Source organism: Egretta garzetta, unplaced genomic scaffold (genome assembly GCF_000687185.1).
Source record: "Egretta garzetta isolate BGI_Z169 unplaced genomic scaffold, ASM68718v1 scaffold179, whole genome shotgun sequence".
NCBI lineage: Eukaryota > Metazoa > Chordata > Aves > Pelecaniformes > Ardeidae > Egretta > Egretta garzetta.
This window is the reverse complement of record NW_009270001.1, coordinates 825,554-841,308: the sequence shown is the minus strand read 5'-3', so window position 1 is coordinate 841,308 and position 15,755 is coordinate 825,554. Positions and strand designations below refer to the sequence as shown.

General features: G+C 39.7%; 1 protein-coding gene across 5 annotated transcripts in view; it reads right to left on the bottom strand.

Moving 5' to 3' along the window:
* The window catches only part of DYM (dymeclin), a 249,280-nt gene that overhangs the window by 213,238 nt on the left and 20,287 nt on the right, over window positions 1-15,755 (bottom strand). For all 5 annotated transcript variants that reach the window (XM_035903105.1, XM_035903104.1, XM_035903102.1 and 2 more), the window contains 4 exons: window positions 11,003-11,055; window positions 10,329-10,422; window positions 9,063-9,196; window positions 1,907-1,979 (listed from right to left, as the gene is read on the bottom strand). In XM_035903105.1, the coding sequence (XP_035758998.1) occupies window positions 1,907-1,979; window positions 9,063-9,196; window positions 10,329-10,422; window positions 11,003-11,055 (354 nt within the window). The remainder of the gene's footprint in view (window positions 1-1,906; window positions 1,980-9,062; window positions 9,197-10,328; window positions 10,423-11,002; window positions 11,056-15,755) is intronic.

The following is a 15,755-nucleotide window of genomic DNA, read 5'->3' as shown; positions in this document are numbered from 1 at the left end:
GGGAAAGAATTTTTAATGTAAATCTTATCAGGGAGAGGGAGGGAAGTAAAAAGTAAACTCACTACTAAAATAATCCCAATCATGCTCCTGAAAAGAATTAATATTGCAGTAAGCAAAAATGTCTCAGCCTTGTAACACCTTTATGAAGAACAGAGTTGAATTGTGTATAAGAGAAAGCAACTTTTTCCGAATGTCCTTTCCCCTACCCTACTTCCCCTTTGATAAAATGGGGATAAAACCATTAGTTAAGGCATTATCACATTGTTAAACATATTGTACTGCTAAACAAGACAATAATATACACTCTGTAAGTGTTAGTACGTTACTAACAATTCAGTAGCATGCTATTTCAGGAAAAATTTAGCTAAGAAAACTTATTTGTCAGGAAAAAAACCCCAAACCTTCCACATCTCTCTCTTTTGAAAAGGGAGTATGTTTTCAATATAGCTGAATGTTAATGATCATAGAAAGGCTTTATAACGTCTTCTTTTTGAATAAGCCATTATTATCATTATACTATATAGTAATCTAAGTGCTTTCAACAGCTACTTCCATTCCCAGCAACCACATTCACACAGAAATAGAGACGCTGACAGGTTCAGGTGTCAAAAAGGGTTAAGAACAATCACGCCTGTAAAACTTTTTCTGCCAGAAAGACAGAATAAATGACTGTGGAGTCCAGACTCCACACACACGTTGGGACTTCCAAGAAAGAAAAATAAAACCCTGCAGGATTTGTGAACTTGCCCGTATACCGCAGTCCTTTCACCCCTTTGTACTTCCTCTAATCTGCTCCAAACAAAAAGTGTATCTGTTCCAGGAAGTCCTGACAAGCTCTGCGGAATGACACTCTAAATCATATCGCTAATTCATTACACACTACCTACCCAAACCCGCATGTAACGTTGAAAGAGTTGTATTTAATGAGAGCAATGCTTCAAAAACTATTGCGTCTTTGTCAGCTTTCCAACCAAAAGAACAACCCGAAGTACGAAAACTAAATCATCAGCAGAGCGATGTACTACGCTCTAATAGATAATGTGAAACTCTTTCAAAGCTGTGATGCTTTAGTTGGGGCACCACATTTTAGGCACCGACTACAATGCAATTTATTACAACAGATACTGCTAACACTATCTTCGGTAGAGTTTATCTCGGGGGAAAAAAGAAGTTAAAACTTATGAGGACAGGGGCAGAAAAACATTTTTATTTCCAAAGAACATAGTAAGTTCTCCCTCATACAATACTGAAGTGTGTTTCATGACCCGTATCCCAGTGGGACGTGGAATCGACATATCTCAAATATAGCAGATGCATGAAAAAAAACAGGTAAACAAATCTGGAGATCTACAGAAACATCCCACTTACTCATTTCTCCTCTCTGCTTCAGCTATGAATTCACTGGTATTTCAGAAATTAGTATTAAATAAGTCATGTGAGTTATTTAATGCCCATGCAGTTCAAAAACACAACTGCAGAAGAGGAACTTTTGTCCGCACCTTGCTGCATCCTCCAGAGATGAAGCGACACCTCCAATATACCTGTCCTTGTACAATTAGCACAACCACTTCTAGCCAAAAGTGAGCAGGAACTCTCTGTGTGCTGACAGAGGTACCTGAAACAAACCTCAAAGCTCCTACAAAATAAAAGAGGGTAATTTCTGTTGACGGTTTGAACTGGGTGCAAGGTGCTGATCATGTACTTCTTCCAACAGAATATTCAGGGCTGGTACTGGCAGCACGTTATCATTATCAGTACTGCACCATCACACAGAGCATTCAGATATGAGTATTTATACATTATAACCACAGCACTCTAAGTTTTATATTCTCTCAAATGCCCGGTTTATACAAGGAGACTGAAAAAAAAAAAAAATAAAAGAAAAAATAAAAGAGAGCCAACTTACAAGAGGGGAATTTCAACAATGAGCTGGATGAGGCAACACAGCAACTCTTCTATGAGGTCTTCGCACTCTGTTCCTGAAAAGAAGCATACCAAAGGTTTTCTGGACTTTCTAATACCGAAAGCAAGCATAGATTTAAACACACAGATCCAGACAATCAGTATTCTAAGCAAGGAACACTAGAAGAGAAATTCTACCTGTTTAAGAAGATAGCATTCTTTCCTGAAATAGAAGGCATGTGGGATTATCACCAGAGAAAATGGTGATGCTAAGCCTTTTATATAGAAAACAAATAACTAATAACAATTGGATAAATTCAATGAGATGCTGGCGTTGTAGGAATATGCTAACACTAAGCACATCAAGCCTTACTTTACTATTTACCTAAGCTCATATTAAATGGTGTTATTACAAACAGTTGAACTGATCAGCAGTGACTTCACGCCGGCCCACAGTTCAAGTCTCCTCTCAAAATTCCCTGCGCCCTGCATATTTCCCCATCCCTTTTTTTTAAATTCCAAGTGAAGAATAAGCAGAGACAGATAGAAAACACAGTTTAATTTGTCTAACATAGACTGAACAATATTCTAAATCGTGATCTGTCAAATGAATGCAGGCTACAGTACACATCACTGCTGCTCTTAAGCAATTAAATCTACACACTTGTTTCATGAATACAGATTTATTTATTGAAGAGGTTTTCTACATTTCAATGACAAGTAAGAATTCATGTATTTCCAAAGAGCATTTTAAGTGAGCAGAAATTATTCTCTACTCACATAAAATGTGACAAAATGCATGGGATGATTAAAAATTATTTTAAAAACGCAACTATTCTAAGCAATAAAACCGGTGTTATTTTACATTAGCACTGTGATTTTTAAATACAACTGTAACAAAAGACTTGTGAGAATTACTGAGGAAAAAGCTTGTTAAAACATTTGAAGTTGTCATATAATACTAAAAAAAAAATAAAAATAGAAGACTAATCTCTCGGCTCATTAGGATTTTTTCTGCTTTCAGAATAAAATTACAAAGAGAAATCTATAACAAAGAAGTGTAGGGGTTTACAGTGCTGAATGGCCTAAGAGCAGGCATAGTTTTTCCCTCTGCATTACCCGATACGCATTACAGCACTGCAGCACAGTGATTGCCCAAATGCTTGTTTATTTTGTATTTTCAAATAAATACGTCCTGCAATAAACACAACATTAGAGCCAGGTTATGGCAGCGTTACTGTTTGACCCAGAACTTAACTTAAATCCCGAACTCAATTTTAAGAAGCACTCCAGAGGGAATATTCACAATAAAGCAAAATTATTTCTTTCCACAATCGGTTTATTAAAAACACATTAAAAATTGTCACCTAGTGAACTGCATGTTCTAAAGGAAATCAGTTTTTTATCACGGAAGCATGGTTTCCTTTATATAGAATCCCCCATGAGTAACACAATGCAGCTCCTGTTAGTAAAAACCAAGAACTGCTAGGAGTATTTAACCTTAGACAGAAACCAACGCCAATAATAAAGCCCGGATAATGTATTCTAAAGTAACTCGAACGTGACAGTTCCCTAAGGTTTTCTGAATCTAGAAAATGCTTATAGCGCAAGACTGCTATTAGTTCTGTAAAGGTACCTAATTTTTTCTCTTGACAATTGAGGAAAGGGAGGAGAGAGGAAAAAGGATGAAAAAAGGAGAGTACATTTTAAGAATGTAATTTCTTCCACCATGCTATATACACAACTCACTTGAAGAGAGAATAATGTTATTTAAGGATGAAAAAGGGCGTTTCTCCCACACTATATTAAAAATAAAGCAAGAAAATATTGGGTTAGCATGATCATGTAGAATGGAAGATGTTAGTCTTTCCTGCTCTATTCTCAAACTTTAAAAAAAAAAAAAGCTTAATTGCTGTAATCAATGTCATTCAGCTACAATAATTAATGTATCCTTTTCCCCATTGGGGCACAGGCATTCTTGTTTAATTCTTGTCTTGCCAAGACAATGAGGCAGATGCATGCCAAATCTATAACGTGAGAGCGAGCTATAAACATGGAACACTATGTGTTTTCATAAACAATGTCTTTTTCAATAGCAGGATAAAGACAACACATACAATACTCCTTCACACTAAGAGATCACATACTTGGATCAAAGACATGTGGAAAGCCTTGGGGAAAATAAGTAAGGGGTGAATCTGTCCAGGGAAGATTAGAGCAGACTTGCAGAAAGAGGAATCATAGGTGCATCTTCTAAACTCTGTGGCCATGCAGAACTGCAAGCACAGCCAGTTTTTAAAATGCCCAGTTATGCTGAAGCACCATTTTTCATCCGCTATATCCAAGTCCTCAAACATGTGAATTACTTGCACCGTGGGGTTTTTGGCTTTTTGGTGAGGTTTGTTTGGTTTGGGTTGTTTTGGTTTTTTGGGGTTTGGTTTGTTTGGGTTGGTTTGGGTTTTGTTGGCATTTTTTTGGTTGGGTTTTTTTTTTGTTTGTTTGGGTTTTGGGGGGTTTTTTTGTTGTTTTTTTTCTTTGTTTTTTTTTTTTTTAAACACATAAAAAGATCATACTTTGTGTTTAACTTCTTCAAAGCTACCCACATTACAGACACTGGATTAGCAGACACTGCATAGGCAAAATAGCTTATCCAGAGGAAAGTATCCATGCCAGGAGACTCTGCTTCTAGTAAAACCAGCCCAGCTCCATCCTTGACCATGACGCAGGGTCTACCATAGACAGTGAAATGGTCTTTCTTCTCAAGAACCCTACTTCTCTGTTGTCACAACCCGACGTGAGCTGCCGTAGCAGCTGGATGTACCAAATGTTAATAAGACATTCAGGCACAGCAAGGTATAACCTCACCTTAGATGCTACTTGCCTTTCTGCCCTGTTGCTCCTGCAGATAGGCTAGAACCTGTCCATCAGTAATAAAATAATCCGTTACTCATAAAACAATACCTAAGGCCTCATTCGTTCAATGCATTACACAACCAGCAGACTTAAAGCTTCTTTGGGTTTTGTGGTTTGATCTTCAGCTCTGAGGGCTCTCAAAGGCTCCCAGCTTTCCCTCAAGAGTGTTAATGATGAGTACATAACATAACTGCCATCCCATATTGTTATCTATTCCCTCCTCTGCATCATCTTATTTGCTCTAACACACCAAGTACAGGCCCTACCAGCCTTGTGATAAAAACCTCTTTATAGAGAATGAATAAAGTTTCCTACTACAGGTCAGGGAAGAGGTTGAATGACTTGATGGTTGGATTTAGAATACAAAGCACTGCTGTGTATGCTCTTACACCGCTGAACCGCAGCACAGTGAAAGATCACGCAGAAATTGTGGGATATAGACAACGGAAGCCTCACCGAAAGATGAATGATTTGTGTTAGCAAGACTAACTCCAGCTTCAGATCAGCATACGCTGAGTCCAGTTTCAGGATTTATTAGTAGCAGGATTTTTTAGCTGAATCTTAAAGAATTTGACTTAAGTCTCCGTAAGGATTTTCCTACAATCAAAATTGTGTGATATCCTCCAATGTTGTAGGCAAATCCCCAGTTATGGATGAAGAGGCAAAGGCTGCACTTCCTGGGATAAAGAACCATCTGAAAACTGCCAAAAGGAACAAACCCTTATTAATGGACTGTTCTTGAAGGAAATCAATAAGCAGTGCTGTAGTGGGTACTTGATCCTCTGCAATTTGTTCATTACAACTTTATAATGGTAGGCTACAACATATTCAGGCTCTCAGACTTTTTGCAAAACGAAACCCCTCGATTATCACATTTTATGCCACAAAGCACAAGTGAAGAATGTGCAATGGAGTGCAAGCATATGAATTGCAAAACCTGGAAGGAGAATTCTCCCGGGTTAAGACAGTTATCAAAAATGCCAACTAAACAATAGTGGCTGTGTCATATATAACCTGCCAAAATACAAGACACATTGCTGAGCAGCCAGTGACAAGGGTGTTTTCCATACATCATCACTATCCTACACTACACATTTCTGCCTGACGCTCTCACCGACTGTAGTGTGAGCAGCCTGACGTGCTGACACTGCAGTTATGCAGTTCCCAGGTGCTGTATTTAAACTCTGATAACATGGTACTAGGATATATTCTCAGATTAGAAGGGGGGAGGGGGGGGGAAAGACGCTTTCTGTAGCTTAAACAGGGAAACAACCACCATGCTTTCTCCAAAGGAGCAGATCCTGAAAAGAACCATCCCAAAGGAGTTTTAAGATCATCCTGAAAAGAACGATTACTTTTTCTGAGAAGGCTGCGAGATTGCACAAGACATACAAAAACAGATCATAGGAGAGAGAGAGGTTGGTTGTGTTATTGGTTCGTTGTAACGTTCTTTCCAACAACTACTCACCCACCATTAAGAAAATAAGCAACCAGTACTTCAAAATTCAGGCACTGTATTAAAGCTTTTATCTATACGCATATTTTATTTACATTGTATAATTAATGTAATGATTCATTGTGTAAGGTTCGTTTCATCATGCTCACAATTGAAAAATAGTAAAATAAAATCAAGCTCCGGGAAACGAAAAGACAGCAAGGACAACTAAGAAGAACTTCAATTTTTAAAAAGCATGCTCACCAAAGATAGTGTTAAGCATGTACAACTTTAGTAGAAGCAGTAATAAATTTGTGTAAACGTCACAATAACAAGGCATGCTCTAGTTTCCGAAGAATAAAAAGAGACTCCAGCTACAGAAAATACAAACAGAAAACATTTCATCCTTTTCTGCTGACTTTAATAGGCCCTAACACAACAGCATTTTATTATGCTCCATTAATGATACCTCAATTTTCCTATAGATAAGTATAAAAGCTATAGGAAGGCATTCCCTTTATTACCATACTCTCTATATAATTTAAAAAATCCAATGTGAAGATTTGTTAGGAGCAAAAAAACGATGGCTATGCAAACATGGCACAACGCGAACCTCAGCTCCTTGAAGGAGGTCACAAGGACCGTCTCCAGCTGGAAAGCCAAGTCAAAAGCAGCAGCGGACTCGAGCCACGGCTGAGCAGGGAGAGACGAGGAGGAGCTCGTTTCCTGCTCCATCCCCTGCTCTCACCGGACCACACACAATCACCTTCCTAATCAAGAACATCCAGCCAACAATCTGCTCAAAGATCACCTTCCTAATCAAGAACATCCAGCCAACAATCTGCTCAAAGATAATTGCTAAGTACATTTTCCATCAATATGCACAAAATTATGGCTAATAGATGTCACTGTGAATTACAGTCAAGTGCTACTATACACGGTATAAACACGGATCTACCCCAGTGACAAGAATCACTTTTCATACCACGCTGCGAGGAACTCCCAGCGTAAGGAAATAAGATCCCAGGGGTTCAACCTAACAAAACATCTCAGCTTTTCCATCCCTTTTACTGTGCTACACTCTATCACCGAAGGAAGAGGTGGGCAATGGTTTTAAACCAAGTATAAACCCATCGGCAGCCTGCAATGATAGCTTATTATAAGCAGGTTTACTTGCTAAAGCATGGCTTAGCTGACATCATTCCTGGAGAGGACTCTCCGCAGTTTAAACACATTAAACCTTTTCAACATATAGCACTTAAATCTTTTGGCACCAGAAGTCCAATTTCCCCAGGGCAAGGGCAGGCGCCAAAGAGTTAAACAGATTTTAACGAACATTTTTCACTGTTCAATGAGCAAGCAGCTCTCAGGCATCCTCAGCGCGTGTCCTCGTTGGACTGCCTGTTGAGGGAAATCCACATTCAGATGCTTTTGGTTGTTGTTCCACAATCCACTCGTGCTGTATTAGCATTCTGATACCGGCCCTTTTCGCCAGACCATTTTTGGCTTTATGCAATAAACAACACGCAATTACAAACTCAACAGTATCTTTACAACAAAGCAAAGGAAATTAAGGCTCCTGTGCCAGCATTATCCATCCCGTGTTCTGTAAGAGCATCTTCATAGGGCGCCACACAAAGATTTGCAGCAGACAGTGTCACGACTTTCTTTTTGCTGTACTCAAACTGATTTTGAATGCATTCATGTTATTCACATTCAAAAAGAAGGACCAGGTTATTCACCAGTTATTCACATTCAGAAAGAAGCAGAAGGAGAACAGCTAGATTATTTGAGCGTCTTCCCTGCCACCTTAATCTTCCATTCTCCATTTCCCGGAGATGCACTTATTTTTGAACATTCTGCCTAAGTTCTTTGACTTTTCCTGTACTCTTGCATAAACTACTGCCCACTACTTAAACTTTAGCAGTTGCTTTTTCACCGGATCAGTTCTAACCACAGTACTCTCATCCTCCCTCGCTAGATTCCTAGAAGTTGCATTAATTCCAATCCCTGGCTGCTGCTGGTTTATGAAACACACATGAAAAGAAACACTACATAATTGCAAAATCACCGTTCCTACAGCAGTATGTGGTCAGCTTCACCCCAATTCTGTCCTGTTCCTCTGAAGAGGAGCTTTACCACATTTCAAACTGCATGAAAATGACTAAAGCTAAAGTAGGTCTACAGCATCACTTCTGAACAACTGTTTAAAAAATGCCAAATTGTCTGTAAATAAATGACGCTGTTAAATTTGATATAAATCTTCAAAGAAAAAATAAACCAAACAACTTAAACTCTGCTGTAGAAGAGGCCTATTTTGCTCTAAGAACCTGTAACATGCCAACAGCTTGTTAACATTTAATTCTAGATGATGACAGTCAATATGTAATGAAAAGCTCTCATCACATTTTGAAGGTGTTTTCTTTCACATGTATGATACAAAGGGAGATAGTTTACACCGAATTACTTCAGACCCCAAAGGAAGTCAGTCAGTTTTACTATTGACTACATACTTTCAATCTCACAGTTGCCCCAAACGGCAAACACGTTGTATGTAACCCCATGGGTATGTCATTTCTAGTTTTAAAGCAAAGTTTGGGATTCATAGTCTAAACAAAACAGAATCATAGAATTATTTTGGTTGGAAAAGACCCGTAAAATCATCAAATCCAACCGTTAACCTAACACTACCAAGTCCGCCACTAAACCATGTCCCCAAGTGCCACGTCTACAAACATCAGAGCTTTTTCATTTCTTGTGGGATGTTTGTTCCACTGGGATATTTGTTTCACTAGCACTAGTGTATACCCACCATATGAGCCCGGTGCTTTCTCTTCGTAAGTAAAATGAAGTTGCAGCTCCTCTTCTGACATTCGACTGATGAACACTTTCAGCAGACAGCAAATAATAAACAGTGCGTTGTGAGCCTGCCAAATAAAGAGGTGACTAGAAAAGAACCAGAAACAAACAAGAATCAGTAATGCTAACCTGTGAACGTGCATCAAAACCCACAAGAAAATATATGCCAGAGTAGACAAAGGGGTTCCTACAGCTGATGCAAGGAAAAGCCAAAGTGCTTAAGCGGGAAGTCTTCAGGTGATGCTACAGCAAACAAACTGCAATGTATTTTCCGCCAGTACTTTTTTCTTAGAATCATAGAATCACAGAATGTTTTGGGTTGGAAGGGACCCCTAGAGGTCATCTAGTCCAACCCCTCTGCAGGAGCAGGGACATCGCTAACTAGATCTTCCCCCAAGAGAATACAGTCTTATTCCTAAATTTGTATTGTTAAAAACACCACAGCTGCCAGAAGAACCACTCTTCTAAGAGCTCACCAGATGGCACAACATACTTTGAAAATTTCCAGCAGCTTCGATATGAAAGCTACTGTGGCCTCCCTGAACCTTTGCACTTTTCCCAGTCAAAGAGCCTTCAGATAACCATAGGCATTTACGAACTTCAGGAGCACAATATAGCAAGATTTCTCTATGCAACAACACAGAGATAGCTTCCAAGCTTTCTGAATGCAAGGGGAATATAGCTTCATGACGTTTTCTTGAGTCCCAGTAAGCAACTGCTGGGAAGCCCATACGACAGCATATAATCAAGCTCTTCATCGAAGCTGTATTTTCAAGGTATTTTTGGATTAAAAGAGCAGGAGCTATCCAGGCAGGACTAACTTCTTTCTCCAGATATAAGCAAAAAGGTTGAGGGCAGTCCTGGGAGCAAGGGGGCATGAAAAAGCAAGTCTTCCCTTTTGAAGCCCCAGATCTGATGAGAGTTGGACATTTGTCTATGGGCATGGGGGAACAATTACAGAAAGCTTCCTGCAAAACCCATACAGTGCTGCACACGTAACCTCTTGCAGTTCTTTCCTGCTGCTGAAAGGGGCAAGCAAAACCAATGGCAGTTGCATGGTATGATTTGAAAGTGATGTTCTAACAGCGATTTAAGAGAATTCTAAGTTTTGGTCTGTGATTAGGTTTAACTAGCAAAGTAAAAAAACTGCAAGAGCTAGCAGCAAAAGGAACACTTAAAAAAGTAAAATGGCACACACAGCTTGTTCCCAGGTACTCACTTCTGACATTCTGCTGAAATTTTTAACTCTTTGGTTCTAGAAAGAAAGACTTTGATCAACGACCCAAGGTTTCCTGTTCGAGGATTCTTCTCAACTAGATGAGGAAAAATGAGATGTGATTATATCACAGGTGTAAGTTGACACTACTTAGTTCAAACAATATATAGAATGAAACGAGATTTCAGTGTCTTAAATATTTCTACATAAAGCACATTATGACTGTTTTCCTGCACAGCTCATACTGCTTCCTTTCCAAGACTTGTCTACAGCACAAGAGTCTCCTGTCAGAAAACTGGGCAGGTTTTCACAACTAGCTTTTCCCTTCTTGAAACATCGTTGAACACATTTGTATCATCCCTTTCCTTTCATCCTCTGATTAATTCTTTCCCCTTACTGATCAGCTTAGAGGACAGAGGGAAAAAGAGGTAGGAGGGGTGGAAATATTTGGTTTAAACCTTTCAGTCATTTCAAGTTCTACAAAACAGATAATGATGGACGCTTCTAGAAGCTTAGGATATATATACATAAACACTCTTTACGCTACTTTAAACTTACTAGTGGAACACATACAAGTAGAATTAAGTATACAGAAGACATGGATGCGCACATGAATGCTGTTTCTTAATTTTTCTTATCAAGCACATGGAAAAAGTTTAGATGTCACAATTTCTCACCTAAAGACTTGCAGACTGAGATTGTGGCTTCTTCCAAGAGCTTTAAGTCAGCACTAGGAGAGGGGAAAATGAAAATAAAAATGGTTACACAAGCAATTGGGTTCCTGTACTTGAAGTGAAAACTCATTGCAAGAGAGTAGTAAAGTATTTCTATGAAGTACTTAATTTTACCAATCCATTAGCTGGTTTACATAGATATCACAGAAACACAGGATGGTTGAGGTGAGAAGGGACCGTTGAAGGTCATCTCGTCCAACCTCCCTGCTCAAGCAGGGCCTCCTAGAGCCAGTCACCCAGAACCACGTCCAGGAGGCTTTTCAATATCTCCAAGGACAAAGACTCCACAATCTCTCTGGGCAACCCGTTCCAGAGCTCGGTCATCCTAGTATCAGGCAGGAAAACATGCATTTGAAGTACAATGGCTATAAAACAGGACACTAATATTCAAAAGTGTTTGTCAAAGTGAAACGATGTCACTACACCGTTTGTGTTACTACTACCTTTGTGGCTTCCATGCTGCCATGCTTAGCTGGATGCCACTGAAATACACATGGAACAGCAGTCTACAGAAAGAACTTTATTTTTTTACAGGAACTATCATATAAAATAAAAACTTTTTTTAAAGTATCAATTAAAGAATCCTCAACCTGACATTTAACCTCACGCTAAGCACCACTTTCCTTCAACTAACGTTCTTATACTAATGCAACAATCCCATCAGATAGACCAAATTTTTCCTCCTAACTTCATTAATTGCCTGTTGGTATGCCTCACTGAAAACCATCAGCTGAAAAGAACAATAAAGCAGTAAAACAGAACCTGCCAACAACCACTGAAAGTAAACACCAGCTGTGTCAAACACATAAAAAGCCATTTATACACTCCTGTCTCTACAAACCTACCAGTACAGAGTAACTGATCCTTGAAAACAAAACAGAAGAATACATGGGAAGTGTATTTTTCCTTAACAGATGGGAAAAAAAGACAAGTAATAATCAGATATTGTGTCCAATGCCACATTAAACAATATGAAGGTGTCCCAATATTAACACCTAAAGGGCAACCTGTCCCAGTGTTTCACGACCCTCATCGTAAAAAGTTTATTCCTTCTATCTGGTCTGAATCTCACCTCTTTTGGTTTAAAACCATTACCCCTTGTCCTATCGCTACAGGCCCTACTGCTCAGGATTATCAGAGAAAATTGTACAGCCTCTATACAGCCTCAACTAACATACAGTCTGACCTACAGGAATGGCAGCCCTTCTGAAGTTCCCCAGATTAAAAGTCAGTCAAAAAAACCCAGTTCCATGCTTGCAGACATAACATAGTACATAATATAGGCTGAACAATTTCAGAGCTCATGCTGCTATGTCCTTGTAATTAAAGGCATGAAAATCAGCATCCTCAGAATAAATAGGAAAGCAGCAATGTAATGAAACCTGAACAGTAACTAAACCTATAAAAGCCAGTGGCATGGCCTCTGTTCAAGCATATAAAAATCTTCTCACATAAAAATATTGCAAAACTTAATACTGCCCTAATTAGATTGCCAAAGTCGCTGTTGCTTCCCAAGTATTAAGTTTTCTGATGAGTAACGTGATTGATCTAAAACCATCGCAGACTAAAGACAAAAAGGGCATGGTACCCCATATACTCTGTCCCACCTACTCAACCCCATCTTGGCAACTACCTGCAGCTCTGCCAGCAAACTTCTAAAATGCAGTGGTGGGGGAAAGAGCCCCCCTTCTTTCTGTTTTTAAATTTAGATGGTAATCCAGTTTACGGCACAGTCCTAAGAACCATTGCATCAACCTGAGATTAACTGTGGTGCTGTGTGGGAAGCCCCTAAACCAGCTCCGCTGCTGAAAACCCACGTGGAGCCGTAGAAGCTGTTGAGTTTGTCTGAGCCATGCCCGAACTCTCAAGGACTAGGCAGAAGAGGTAGAAACAGCAGCCAGAAGAGTTATTTCAAAGCTTTTCAAAAGGAAATGCTTCAAGACAGAGACATCAAGCAAAATAAGTTTTAAGATGCCTGCTAATTTTCCTGTGTATCAGACTGATTTACCGTGCAGTGAGCTGACAGCAAGACAGCTCTTCACCCACAGCTGAATATCCTAAGACAATTTTAGATTATGCAGATTGGCTTTTTTTGATACCAAATATCAGCATTCTGGCTTTTTTTGATACCAAATATCAGCATTCTGGCTTTTTTTGATACCAAATATCAGCATTCTTCCCTCCCTTATAAATTGCTTTGCAGCCTAAGTTTCAGAAAGAACAAACTTACACTTTCATATATACTTTAAGAACATGAGACTCAGTCTCAAAGGTGGTCTCCCGTTTCAGTGCTAAAAACATGCAGAGTAATCAAAACCAAATGCTATAAAACTAGAACATCCCAACAACAACTACAGACAACAGTCTTCTAGGACTATGTGAAACAAGGACTTTTTTTTTTTTAAAAAACCAAAAAAACACAAAACGAAAACAATTTCTAAATTTGTCCAGCTGGCTGCTTGTCATCAGGATGTATTCCCTAAGAGCTGACAGGCAGGGTGAATATTGTATTGGACACCAACTCAGCAAAGAGTTCTTAGGTACCGAATAATTGTAACCCAACACAACGTGACCCACCTCCCGCTATCCAAAAATGCTGGGGACTTTTGTAATACAGAGTGAGGGATTATTGTAATTGCTTCAGGATTTAAACCATAAATGCAGACATTCAGCTTTTAATTATGGGTCATTTTCCCTGTAATTTCTAAGCAGTTGGGTTTGAAAGTATAGCATTCTTACAGGTTTTTTGCTTTCTCCCTTTGAGTTATTAAAAACCACATAAAGTCCTCAAATTCCACAGGGTTGCCTAATTTCTACGACTTGCCTGATTTCTACAAGTTGCCAGGATCAAAACCAGCAGCAAATGAAGCAAGACCTTCAGGTCTTCAGCAAAGCTTTTAAGACTCGAGTCATTCTTTTTCCTACCAGAACAAAATTTAATGCTTAAAAATTAACTAGAGCCCACTCCCCCTTATTCATACAACAAGGACACAGAATTGAATTTTGCCATCCTCAGGACTAGGCACCCACATCTGCAAAATTTCAGTTCACGCAACAGAAACACCGCTCCAACAGGCACACAGAGTGAAATGGTGTTCTTACACTCAACGGAAGCGGCACTACTGCTACATCCTCATGAGGTTCAACAAGGCCAAGTGCAAGGTCCTGCACCTGGATTGGGGTAACCCCCAGTATCTGGCCAGCAGGTCGAGGGAGGTGATTCTGCCCCTCTACTCAGCTCTGGTGAGACCTCACCTGGAGTACTGCGTCCAGCTCTGGAGCCCTCAGCACAAGAAGGACATGGAACTGTTGGAACGGGTCCAGAGGAGGGCTACAAAAATGATCCGAGGGCTGGAGCACCTCTCCTATGAGGACAGGCTGAGAGAGTTGGGCTTGTTCAGTCTGGAGAAAAGGAGGCTACGGGGAGACCTGATTGCGGCCTTCCAGTACCTAAAGGGGGCCTATAGGAAAGATGGGGAACGTCTTTTTAGTAGGGCCAGCTGTGTTAGGACAAGGGGAAATGGTTTTAAACTAGAACAGGGTAGGTTCAGGCTAGAGGTAAGGAAGAAATTTTTTACAATGAGGGTGGTAAAACACTGGAACAGGTTGCCCAGAGAGGTAGTGGAGGCCCCATCCCTGGGAACATTCAAGGCCAGGTTGGATGGGGCTCTGAGCAACCTGATCTAGTTAGCAGTGTCCCTGCTCACTGCAGGGGGGGTTGGACTAGATGACCACTAGTGGTCCCTTCCAACCCTAAACATTCTATGATTCTATCCCCAAGGATGGATTCATGGAGAGAGTGTACTGGGGGGGGTTACAAAAAATAGCAGCGATTTCCAGGTAGCTGGGGGCAAAGGTTAGCAGTGGCTTCTTTCCTTAGCTTGGGCAGGGAAGAAAAAAGTGAGAGAAAATATGTCTACGTGTTTTGAGGGGCTGTGAAGACAGGAGAGATATTATATTAACGCTTAGAAAATGCCAGAGCCAAGATTTGTAAGGTGGCACAAAGAAATGCTACAATCAGCTACAGTATTGACTTTGCTCTACAGTCCCTGTGGAGATGACATTTGGTTAATGAATGAATGTAAAAATGGAAACCTAATGCTAAAAAATCCGTCCTTTCATTAATCCACAGAGCAGCACTGGTAGTATTCAAACTATTTTTCAGCACTAACACTAGCAAGCACTGATAGAGCGAAGCTCCTTCACAGCACTGAGCACAAATAGAAGTTCCAATTCTATCTGAAAGCCCTCACCCGAGGAATATGGACTGCCTTGCTGCCAAATGTATGTGTATACACATACATATATACAGATACAGATTTTAGGAGCTCGCTATTTGGGACAAAGAAGTCTCAAATGCATTTAAACTGATCCTCTTTAGCATATTACATTTAATTTTAATGAAGTACCTATAGGAGAATCCAGGAGAAAACAACCTTTTGGAAAAGAAAAGGAAAAAAATCCCACACATTTTCCACTCCGCAATTTTATCTACCAAGAACTGGGAAAATATAGTTAATATTTTAATACTGAAAACAACTATTTTCTAGCACACATAAAATAGAAGAGAGATTCATTAGGGATGGAGGAGTAAAATACCCCCTGCTTTATGAGAATAGCTAGCATATTCTCAACAAGAAAAAGATTATTAGTTAATAGCAATAAACAAGCAGCAAGGTAAGTAAACCATTCCTGC